General features: G+C 57.8%; 1 protein-coding gene across 1 annotated transcript; it reads left to right on the top strand.

Moving 5' to 3' along the window:
* The first annotated feature begins 5,979 nt into the window (after positions 1-5,979).
* EDN2 (endothelin 2) lies at positions 5,980-11,728 on the top strand. Its single transcript, XM_045476888.1, has 5 exons — positions 5,980-6,230; positions 6,599-6,755; positions 8,251-8,373; positions 9,373-9,471; positions 11,045-11,728. Exons 1-5 carry the CDS (start codon positions 6,167-6,169, stop codon positions 11,136-11,138), a joined length of 537 nt encoding a protein of 178 aa, XP_045332844.1. The 5' UTR covers positions 5,980-6,166; the 3' UTR covers positions 11,139-11,728.
* The last annotated feature ends 305 nt before the right edge of the window (positions 11,729-12,033 follow it).

The following is a 12,033-nucleotide window of genomic DNA, read 5'->3' as shown; positions in this document are numbered from 1 at the left end:
GACCTCCCGGAGGCTCACCCCTTCCCAGAGGGGAAAGGCGTCCCCCTGGTGGGGCACTGGGTGCGCCCTGGAAAACATGGGTTCTAGGCAACAGAGTGGGTGTGACTCTGAAAAACTACAGCTGCATGTCTTGGCTAGTGGTGGCAGTGGGACGGAGGAGAAGGTTGGGGTGCAGGGGCCTAGCAGAAAGAAAGGAGTCCAGGCATTATGGGTTTTCAGATCCAGGGCTGGCAGGGTGACCTCGGGCAAGCTGTTCCCCTACCTGGACCTTGGCTTTGTCAAGGGCCCTTCCCTCTTTAGATGCTTCTCTAATTTTTTTTTCTTAAATATTATCTTAGGTCTCCATGATTAGAACATGCTGAAGATGGAAGCAGGCGAGGACTGCTAGGCTAGGAAGCAGGCGAGGACTAGATAGCCCTCATCAGAAAGATGTCTATGCGAGAACAAGCTTTGTCTGGTGGGACAGGGTCATCTGTTCCATTTCACTGAAGTGTTGGGGAGAAACCATGTGTCCAGGCCTGTGGTAAGCCCTGGGGTGGGGATTCCAGAGAAGACCATGTCTCAATGAGCTCATCGGCTCACTGAGGAGGCACACCTCTCTCCCCAGGAAATAACCGAGTATCTCCAGGACAAGTGTGACGTGCTATTCAGAGCTTGTCAAGGTTTGACCCTTCTAATCTCTCTAACCACATCTGTCATAAAAGAGGTAGATGCACGGGAGACTGGCTGTGTAGATGTATGGATAGAAGGATAGGTGAAAGGTTAGATGATGGATGGATGGATGGATTGGATGGATGAGTAGATGAAGGGACATTGGATATACATGGTATAGGTTGTTGGTCCCATAGCAAATAAGGATAAGGGGGAAAGTTCCAACCTTGCCTCTTCTTCACTGTGTGACCCCGAGTAAGTCACTTCCCTATCTATAAAGTGAGAATCTTATCTGGAAAGACCTCACGTATGAAGTGAGAATTATGACCCTCACCTGCCTCCCAGGTCTATTGTGGGTATCTGGTGAAATAAGAATGGACTGTCCATGTCTGCCTGACAGCTGTGACGAGGCCCCAGTGACAGACCTTGTAGGCATGGGCTATGTGTTGCTTTTACTATGGGGGTGAGGCCCCCCCATAGACCCAGGTGGGAGGCTACTTCTACTCTGGAGGTTCCCACTCTCCCAGTCTGCACAGGGCTCTGCCTTCCCCGGGAGGCTGACCTCCGAAGAAAAGGTGCTACAGGAAAGTTCCCTGTGGTCCTGGAAGCCCGGAAAGCACGTGGAGGGCACACAGGGTCCAGAGTGAAGGCTCTGAAGTTACACAGACCCATTTGGTAACCTTGGCTCTGCCACTTTCTAGCTGTCTGACATTAGGCAAGTCCTGAGCCTCAGTTTCCTCATTTACAAAATAGGGACTGATTACGGTACCCACCTCTTAGGTATGGTGTGACAGTTCATGGAGATAATGCATGTAAATCAGCTAGCGCGGTGCTTGGAATTCACTAAATACTCAGCAAGTGTGTGTTTACCCCACACCCCTAAAAAGCTAAGTGGGGAATGGGGCCCTTAGCACTTTGGAGGTAACTCAGAAACTTTGAGTCCAGAGATGTTCATCCTGGATGCTGAGTCCCTGAGTTGGTTTTCTCATTTCACAAAGTTCGTCAGGACTCACAGGGCCTCTTGACGAGGGTGCCTTGACTGAACAATAACTGCTTTCGGCTGAAATTCCAGCAGGATCCACGGGCCTCACTGACCCTGTCCTGATTACCCCTAGATTAATAACAAACGCGGCACATGAGTTATTCCTTTAAAAGTAGGGTTTATGTGGGAGATATAAATCTCTACCAATGGGCTGAGGCAGAGGGAGGAGGAGATCGAGGAAGGGGGTGTCCTCCCAGGGAAGCCGTGGACACCAGGCGAGCTGGTCCTGCAAGGCCGAGACTGCCCTTGCAGAGACCCAGCATGGGGACGATGGTGTGGGTGGTGGCCAGCCCTGCTGGCTCGGGGTGCACTGTGGCCCATGGCAGGAGGCCCAGACCACCCACCAGAAAGAGGCCCCGAGGCTGAGTGGCCCCAGGCCTGAATGGGGGCAGCCCTGCCCTGCAGCCTTGGGGGCAAATCATGATGGGAATGTCTGAACCTCCTCAGTCCCTAGATCCCCAGCCCGGGCTGGCTCCAGAGCCAAACCCTCCCCAACCCCTCATCCCCTGCAGGCTCCAGACATCTCCCCCTGGCCAGCCCCATCTTCCCAGCGGCTTGCTCTGCTAAACTGCCTGCACGGTGTGTGCCTGCAAACGAGACGCTGTGTCTCTTCCACCGGGGCCACACATAGAACTTCCTGAAACCTGGTGGGGCCAGGGTGGTGGCCACAGGGAAGCAACTGGTTTTCTGGAGGGGAGGGACCAGGGGGTCTCACGCTGGTGGCAAGAGGTGACAGGGCTATCTGGGGAGCTCTAAACTCTGGTCAGGTTGGTTCTGAATGCCATAGGCTGTCAGAGCTGAGAGCACCCCTCTCAGAAGGCAGAAACACTTCCCAGGGAAGCCAAGGAAGGGGCAGGACTTGCCCAAGGCCACACGGGATGCGTAGCAGAGCTGGGAAGAAGCTTGTTGTTCCTGCAAACGCACCAGGCACCTGCTGCAGCCCGTGGCCTCCCTGTTGGACAACATCGCCAGACATTTAATCCTCACCCCTGGGCATCCTCTATCCCACACGGTGGCCTCAGCTGCTGGACAGCGAAGATATTTGCTCTTAGTTCAGAGGGTCTAGAGGGGGCTTTGGGGGGCATTGAGGGTGCACGGGAAGGTGGCCTAGCTCTAGCCCAGGGCCCCGGCCCTCCTGCCACTGGGTCCTTCCTAGCAGCCCTTCCCAAACAGACCCAGGAGCTCAACTTGGACCCCTGGCAGCTTCACAGGTGTACTGGAAAGACTGGGGCTGGAAGAGTAGCCACGAGAACATGTCCGGCCCCATCACTGTCTTGAGCAAGTCGCTGCTCCTCTTGGACCTCAATTATCTCATCCAGCAAATGGGAGTGGACGCTGGAGAGGATTTCTAGAGGGCAGTTTCTGGCACAGCATCTCACCCAGAAATACGCCTCAACTTCTCTCTTCCGCCAACCTGCCCTCCCCACAAATCTCTCCTTGGATTGGGCCGGGACCAAGCATGAGTGGAGCAAATTATTTTGTGCACAAAATGATTCCCTCCAAATCCTGATGGGGCGGGGGGGGGGGGGGGGGGGGGCGGGGGGGGCGGGGGGGGGGGCACCTTCAGTGAATCCCTGTCCCCAGACCTGCAGCTTTACCAGCCCAGGCAGGGAACAGGGCCAGATCGGGTTGGGGCAGTGCAGCAGCAGCTGACCAGAGCAGTGGGGCTGGGGGCCATGCAGCCAGGCCAGCTGGGAGGGGCAGAGGTGATGGTCAGAGCCAGGCTAGAGAGCTATGGGGCTGGGGCCGGGGCTGGGGTTATTTTTAACTCAGCTTAATTTTCTCTACCTGGAAACCAACTCTTGCCGGTGGGGTAGCGCTGTTCCGGGAACGCTTTCACCCCCTAGGATCTGAGCTCGCTCAGGTTCCAGGCCTGCCCTCTCCATTTCACAGGAGCCCTGTTTGCCCAGCTCAGAGCAGGAGAGGAACTGGAGCCAGGCACAGCTCCCTGCACTGACCCCACGAGGCCCAGGCGGTGGCCCCTGCCCTGTCGTCTTCCTCCTTTCACACCAGAGACGGATCCTGTCTCCTGGTCCGTTTAATTCTTCTATTATGTTTCCCAGACTCAGAGCCTCTGGTTCCCTATTGTCCTGAGCAGCACTTTGCGTTTGTGTAAAGATTAGACGCAGTGGAACCTTCACTCTCCTTCCAAATGGTCTTTCTCTTTTACTTTCTCAAATCCGAGTTCTTTCTCTCGCGCTAGGCTCTGCTTCCTTGTCCTCCCTCTCTCCCTACCTGTCTTTATCTGATTCCCTGTTTGTTTTCCTCACCACCCAGACCCCCTCCTGCTCCCTGCTGACCTGCTTGTTCTCCTTTCTTCTCTTCATGGTTCAGTAGTTTGAATTCTCTAGCCACCCCCTGCCCCCACCCGAACCCTGCTTGATTTCGTATTTATATCCTCTCGGAGGCTAATAGAAATGACTAGGAGTATTGCTCACCTCATTCCAGAAATACTCTTCTAAATTCTTAGAGAGGCACCTTGCGGGGGAGGGCAGTGAGCACTGCGTGGGGAGTCTCTGTTTTTTGCTGGAGAGACCGGGAGACCAAGATCTGAGACCTGAGTCCCTGTGCCAGCGCTGTGCAGACTGGACCAGGCAGGGCTCTTCTCTGAGCCTTCATTTCGGCTCGGACAGTAGGGGAGCTGATCCCGGATGGTCACAGCCGCCTCCCAGGGCCACAATGGAGAGGAGTTGAAAAGGCTCTGAGCACGCAGTTGGTGCTCAGAAATGTTTATTCCTGCTTCCATTGCAACCTGATCCAGCCTGGGGGAAGGAAGGTAACTCCGACGGCTATCTCCGCCCTCAGGTCCCGTCCCTCTGCACCAGGATGGCACAGGCACACGCAGACACATGTATGTGCTCTGGTCTTGCCCTAGGAAGAAGCCAGCTCACCTGTTTCTCTGTGGTCATCTATTGCCCCCTTCATAGACATCTAACAACAAAACCGCTGCTGAACACAGGAACTAAAACTTGAAAAGCCTGGGTTCCTGGGGACCTAAATTTCTGCGGGTTCAAAGCCAGGCGTATATTCATTCACTCCCCCCTCCCTCAGAGAGCACTCGCTCAGAGGGCTCCTACTGTGTACCAGGCAGGCTCCCGGGCCCTGTGCTTTCTCTGGAGTTCTGGACCTCAAGATCGCTGGAGAGATAAGCCCAAAGTCATGAGTCAGGCAGGCTGGAGAGTAAGGCTCTGGGAGTTCTGAGAAATGAGAAGGCTTTTCCTGTTGTGCCTGGAGACAGGGTCCCTGGAAGACATTGCAGGAGGTGGACTCTGAGCCAGGCCGGGCCAGGAACAGAGGACGACTGCCAGTTCCAACAGCTGCTTAGCTCAGCACTGGCGCATCCCCACTCTGTCTCCAGCAAGACCTGGCTTCTGAGAAGCAGAATGCTTGCCCCCCGGGGCACACCCCCCATTGCCTAGCCTTTTTTTTTTTTTTTTTAAGGTTTATTGATTTATTTTTGAAAGAGAGAGTGTGAGCAGAGGGTCAGAGAGAAGGGGACAGAGGATCCCAAGCAGGCTCTGTGCTGACAGCAGCGAGCCTGACGCGGGGCTCGAACTCACAAACTGTAAGATCATGACCTGAGCCACCCAGACGCCCCTGCCTTGCCTTTTGTGAAGAGAATACCCACCGAGGTGAACCAAGCACCCTGCCATGTCCAAGGTGGGAGACCTTTCAAGGAGTGCTTTATATGTGTGCCCACAGGGGCAATAGGAGCCTGAAAAGGAGCCAGAACTCCCATCCCCAGGCCCTGGGAGGAGGGATGGGGAAGGGGGGAAGAGGGGCACTTCCTGGGTGAGGTAAGGATGAGACAGCTCTAGGCTGGTCAGAGGCCAGGGGTGGGTTGTGTCCTTCACTGAGGAAAGCAGGCCCAGAGAGGGCTCTAACTTGCCCAAGGCCACACAGCCTTGAGTACCCCCTTTCCCCTCCCACACAATAGAAAGGGCATCCTCAGCCTTGTTGGCAGTAAGCAGGCAACTTACTTACTCCTTACTTACAAGGAGAGAGAGGGTTCTGCTCATGGGCCTCCCCTCCCCAACTCTTAGCTCTGGGCAAGACCCATGGGACAGCCACACAGAGAGTGAGGAAGGGGACTCGGAGCACTTTGGGGATAACTTGAGGAAGCCCAGCAGGACTGGGAGAGGTCCCTGGGGGCCGCAGGGGCGCTTCGGTACTCCAGGAGGTGCTCCAGGCACAGAGGGAGGAGCGGGGCCTTCCCTCCCGCCTCCGCCCTCCCCTGCCCCCTCCCCTCCAACCGCGGAGGCCGGGGCGGGCCAGGCGCCTGGGGAGGAGGCGGTGTCCCTGGCTCTCCTGTGCGGCAGGGCAGGGCTGGTCGGGCAGAGGCGGGGCTGTGCCTGGTGTTATAAGAAGCAGCCAGGGCACTGAGGCAATGAGCTATCGGCTCTGCCTGGCAGCAAGACGCTGGCAACAGGCACGCTCCCTGCTCTGGTCCAGCCTGTGCGCTCCACCGCCACTATGGTCGCCATGCCCACCGCCTGGTGCTCCATCGCCCTGGCCCTGCTCCTGGCCCTGCATGAAGGTGAGCTGCCCTAGCCTCACCTGCGGCGGCAGCGCCCCCCGCCCCTACCCTGGGTCTGCTTGCAGGTGTCTCCTGCCCCAGGGCACCGTACCCGCAAGCCAGCTGGGGGGCATCCAGGGGTGGGGGCCCCGCAGCAGTGGCCGCTTCAAGGGGCTCTGCAAGTCAAGAGGTGCTGCAGGCACAGGACAGCCACCAGCCCTTCCCACCAGGACTGCTGGGGCTTCCCCTGGCTGGCCTGGAGCTCCTAAGCAACGAGAATGCCAACTTCCTCAATTATGCAAGAGGAGGAGCCCGGCGGGTCCCCCTATCCCGCTGTGCCGGGCACCCCGACCCACCTGTCCACCTCTGTCCCCCTCCTGTGCGTGCAGGCAAGGGCCAGGTGGCTGCTGCTCCGGACCAACCAGCACCCTCACACCGCGCCCGAGCCTCCCACCTGCGGCCTCGACGTTGCTCCTGCAGCTCCTGGCTCGACAAGGAATGTGTCTACTTCTGCCACCTGGACATCATCTGGGTGAACACTCCCGGGTGAGCTACCGCGGGGATCCAGGCGGGGCCGCTAGACGCGGGGCAGGGGATGGGGAATCTCTGGCACAGTGCAGCTCTCCCTGGGCCTCCAGACGGGATCGTTGAGCTAATATTAATAGTTACTGGTTATCGTTCCAACGCCCACGTGGGGAATGCCTAAGTAATCCAGGGCTGGCTCCTGAGAATTCTCACGGCAGCCCGGTAGGAAAGTATTGGCTCCATTCTCCAGATCAGGGTACCGAGGCTCAGAGAGGTTGGGTGCCTTCCCCGGGATTAAACAGGAGGGAGTAAATGGCAGACAGAGGCTCCATCCCAGGCCCATGGATGCCATGCTGCCTCTGCATGATCTTCCAAGAATAATACGATTAATGACAGTGCCTGTGTCTCGGCTGTGCCAGGCCCTTTGCCAAGCACTGCTCGTATGTTATCAGCTCCTGAATCCCTCATCCTCCCCGTGAAGCAGGTAGTGCTGTTGTCCCCAGTGACAAGACGAGAAACCTGCCCTGTGTCACCTGGCAGAGCTGGGGTGGGAGCCTAGTGCTGTCTGTTCTGTCTGCACCCGCACTGCCTCCGGGCCACTGCATACTTCAAGTTGAAGTTTCTGTGTGTGTGTGTGTGTGTGTGTGTGTGTGTGTGTGTGTTTGTGTTTTTTTTTTTTTTTTCCCTTCCCCAAATTGCAAAAGGCAAGAGAAGCCCTGCATGTAAGCGTGTGTGGAGCTAATCCGCATCCAAACACTTGCTCAGGGCGGGAACCCTGCCAGTCCCTGCGTGCCGGGTCCACCTGGAGTCATTACAACCCCAACCGCATCGTCTAAAATTAGCTCTGGCACCTGAAGGTGCTGGTCCAACCGGCCACAGGGCCCCTGCCCTGCCCCCAGCCCGCCTTGGCCAGACTTTCAATCTGAAACCGACCCCACCTGATTTCACACACGCACATGCACACACAAGCACATGCACACACCGTTTTTAGGTCAAAGCGCTCAGACACATTTATCACCCCTCCAGGCAGGTGGTGGCCAGGTGAGGGCAGCTTAGCCTGCATGTTTACTGCTGTGAGACGGTATTTTCTCCTCTCCTCCAGGGGGACTAGCAAGGCTCCATCCTTCAGCTCGAGTTCCTAGCCGTGAGAGGGGTCGGGCTGGGGGGACGCCCCACTTCCCAACTTAGGGAGAGAGCACGGTTCCACCCCATCCTCCCCATGCTGGCAGTCTTACTGAGCAGGGCCAGAGGCGGGGAGCAAGCAGAGGCCCAGAAAGGGGAGGGACGTTGTCCGGGACCACCTGGCACCCGGGCAGAAGAATGCACTGAGGCTTCCCGAGGTCAGGGGCTGGCAGCCTTCTGCTTCCAGCCCGGTGGCACGGGTGGCCATGCCAGTATGCACCGCGGACGGCCTCTGCTTGCCAGTGGCCCTAGTTTATCTCATCCTCTCTCCCTCTCCCTCTCTCCTCCTCTCTCTCCACCCTACACCACTACCTTGCTGGCTGCCCGCCCACAGACAGACAGCTCCTTACGGCCTGGGAAATCCGCCAAGACGCCGGCGCCGCTCCCTGCCAAAGCGCTGTGAGTGCTCCAGTGGCAGGGACCCCGCCTGTGCCACCTTCTGCCATCGAAGGCCCAAGTAAGTGCACACCCAGGCTGCAGAGGCCAGGGTGGCTGCTAGCCTGGACCTGGAGAGCAGGGTGTCTGGAAGATCAGCAGGAGAGCAGAGTGGCTAACAATGGTTGGGGGGGGGGGGGGCGGGGAGGACAAGGTCCTGGGGGCCCATAGGCTGCCCTGGGCCCATGGGGCATGTCCCTTTCTGTGGGGAACCAGTCACCCCAAGTCCCTCCTAGTCCCCAGCTCCGGGGTCTTCTGAGAGCTCCCACCCTCACTTGGCGGGGACAGGAGGGATTCTCCTCAGGTGTCAGCTAAAGCAGTCCAGGCCCAGAGAAGGGAGGGGACTTGTCTCATCGGGCCACACAGCTAGTCAGAAGGAGAGCTGGGCTTTCAGCCTTAGTCTGCCTAACCAAGTCCACGGGGCTTTGGATTTGGGACGGAGCCTCGGAGGGCTTTGGAGTTTCCGAGGAGAAGTGACATCTGGAGTCGGGAGGCCCTGGCACCATCCCAAGGTTGTCACGGAATTGCTGAGGAAGGGGCGGGCGGGCGGGGGTGCTCTGCCACACCTCTTCGCTCTCCTCACCTCAGTTTTCCCATCTGTTAAAGGGGTGGGGGACTTTGTCCCCCCTCCCTCGTCCCCTCGGAGCATTTAGGGAAAGCAGAAAGTGGCTTCCCCGTCTCGAACCTCCCATCCCTGCGATGGTTTATGAGAAACTCCTCCTCTGAGACTCAAACCGGGGCTCCACCCCTGCCTCAGTTTCCCCTACAAAAGGCTGTGCTCAGCTGCAGGTGGCTGGATTCTGGGAAGGTCGGGCACCCAGCTGCCTCTTTCTGAGGCTAAGAACGTATTCCCGGTAGCTCAGTTTTCCTCAGTCCCCACCCCGCCTGGGAAAGGAAGGAGGCCAGGTGCACAGGGGTAGAAATGGATCTGCTGGGGCGGAGGGAGGGTGCTGGGCCTACAGCCAGGTGTTCTCAGGGCCCTGGACAGCCCCTCACTCGGGCCCTAACGCTGTTCCTTCAGGCCTGAAGCCGTGGTGGTCCCAGGCAGTGGACCCCCTCCAGACGTGTTCCAGGCTGGCAGGACACGGCCGTCGGCAGGAGAGCTCCTCCAGCAGCTGAGGTGAGCGGTGCCCCCACTGACTGAGCACCTGTATGCCTTGCACATTTCCCTTGTTCTCCATATGAGGCACGACTGGGTCCTCACTGGGCAGCCAAGAGAACTGAGGCTCGGAGAAGTTAAGACATTTTGCCCAAGGGCACAGCGGTCTGTGGCATCTGGCTGGTTCCAGAGCCTGTGACCTTGACTGCTGTGCCCTTTGTTCCCACCAGGCCTAGCAGTGGACTTTCTCAGGCGAGTAGAGGGATTGTGACCGTGGAAGGCCCTCTACTGTTCATTCAGGTTGTGTCTCAAGGAAGCGTCTCCTACGTGCTGGGCGCAGAGTGGCCGACTACCCAGCCTGTCCCCTCCCCGCTGTCCCAGACCGGATCCCCTTCCTGGCCGCCTCCGCGTGTCTCAGCTCGAGGCCTGGCACACAGGAGGTGCCCGCGAATGTTCGTCCAGCCAAGCTGACTTGAGAATAGAGACCCTGCATCTGGCTGTGTAGACAGGCGGCTAACGGAGCAGCTTCTGAGCCAGCTCTGTCCCCAACAAGGCTTTGGGACCTTGAGCTTGTCATTTCACTTTTCTGTGCTTCCGGCTCCCATTTTTGTTCCAGGGGCAGCAGTGCGATCCATCTCTCGGGAATCGTTGTGAGGGTAGATGAATCGACATATATGGGCGCCTCGAGCAGGGCCTGGCACCCCAGGGGAGCTTTGCAGGTGTCAGCCATTCCGACATCTGTCCCTGAGGCTCCTCGGAGCTGGCCGGTGCTGGGGCCCAGCTCAGCCCCTCAGGGCCTCCCATCTTGGTGGAGAGGAGGAAACGTAGGAGAAAGGGCAGGATGGTGGGTTGGGGAAGACGCAGCACACGCTTCGGAAGTATCTTTGGATGAAAAGAAAATCAAGGTTTAGACTCTGCAAGTGCATATGGCACCTCCTGTGGGCAAACAGCTCGCTTTGCCAGCCTACACTCATCCTCACACTGGCTCAGGCCTATTTTCATTTTACAGACCAAGAAAGGGGCTCGGAGAGGTTGACACACCTGCCTGAGCTCCCAGAGCTGGGACCTGAAGCCAGCCTCCTAGCTCCCGGTCTGGGACACTTTGAGCCAGGACGAGACCACTTGGGTGATGCCAGAGTCCTTCCCAGGGTCTCATCCTGGTTCAAAGGGAAGCTAGGACCCATATTTGTCTGGGTTGAACTACCCCGAGCTGGACCTTGAAGAATGGGAATTTCAGTAGGTGGAATGTGGGTGGAGGGAAGGTAAACGGCCTAGAAGGAGCGACATGAGCAAAGGTGTGGACGTGGGAAGGCAGGTCACAGGAGATACGCTGGTCTTGGCCCTCTGGTCCTTCCAGCAGTATTTGATGTTGGACGTCAGCTTTGTCAAAGTCCTCGTGGGCAGGGAAGCTTCTAGGCCTGGTCTGGCCTGTCCTTGATGCGCAGACTTTGTTTTCAGGGTCAGCTGTGGCTGACCTCTGACCCCAGAGCAGCTATGGTTAAAGGGGCCCGTTCCTACAACTGCTGTCTCTTGCAGGGAACTCTTGGGCAGTCCATATCTCCTGAGATGCTAAATTGACCCTTCTTGATTCCAGGGACATTTCTGCAGCCAAGAGCCGCTTTGCTAGGCGACAACAGGTGGCAGTGAGGGAACTGAGGCCTACACACTCCAGGCGGAGGAAGAGATAGCACCGGTGGCCAAGGAATGCTGGGAAGGAGCCTGTGTGGAGCCAGGAGGAGAGGGGCAGCCCAGAGCTGGGGAATCCACCTGCTGGGATGGCACACGCTTTGGCCTCCTCGTGCAAGTGAGGGAACTTCCTTCCAGGCAGCTCGTGCCCTCACACGGCCTGGGGAAAGCCTTCAGCCACGTCCCCCCGCCGGCCCCAGCCCCACCACGCCGCTGGAAGGAACCGCATGAGGAATGTGCTAGCCTGGAGGCCACGTCCCGAGAGGTTTCCTGCCTGTTGTCTACAAGCCAGAATCGATGCGCAGCGGTGGACCCTAGACCCAAGCCAGCCCTGGAGGCTGGACGGATCCACCTAAGGGCTGGTGTCCTGGGTGGCCCCCGTCTGACCCCTCCAGCTCTGCCTCCCCAGAGTCCTCACACTCTCATACCCTCGGGACACCCCTGGGGAGAACGGCCTGTTCTGCTTCACCTGCCTGTATATAACTTATTTGCTCTAAGAACTTTGAGAATTCCACTTATTTATTTTAATGTATTTTTTTAGACTCAATTATTTACCTGCGAACTTGTGTTTGTAATAAACCATGAAATGGTACCCTGGTATTTTGTCTTGGCTGAAGCAGAGGTGGGAGGCACCTTGCAGGACGGGGCTGCTTAGAAGTTAGGGGGACCCAAGCAGGAGAGGGAAGGGGCCCGGGGCAGGTGGCCGGAGCCCTGCATTCCACTCCCCAAGCTCCCGCTGGGCACTTCTGGCTGCTATCCCACCCTCTCTAGGCTTTTGCCTATCATGTGCCTGGACAGCCATTTGTGGCTTTGACATCTAGGATTCCTCTGTTCCCAGCAGGCCAGTCCCTACGGTCAGGGCTTTCCCAAGAGTGTGTTTGGAAGGAGTCGAGGCTA

The sequence above is a fragment of the Leopardus geoffroyi genome, chromosome C1 (assembly GCF_018350155.1).
Source record: "Leopardus geoffroyi isolate Oge1 chromosome C1, O.geoffroyi_Oge1_pat1.0, whole genome shotgun sequence".
NCBI lineage: Eukaryota > Metazoa > Chordata > Mammalia > Carnivora > Felidae > Leopardus > Leopardus geoffroyi.
The sequence above is the reverse complement of the archived record's forward strand: the minus strand, read 5'-3'. Positions and strand labels throughout refer to the sequence as shown.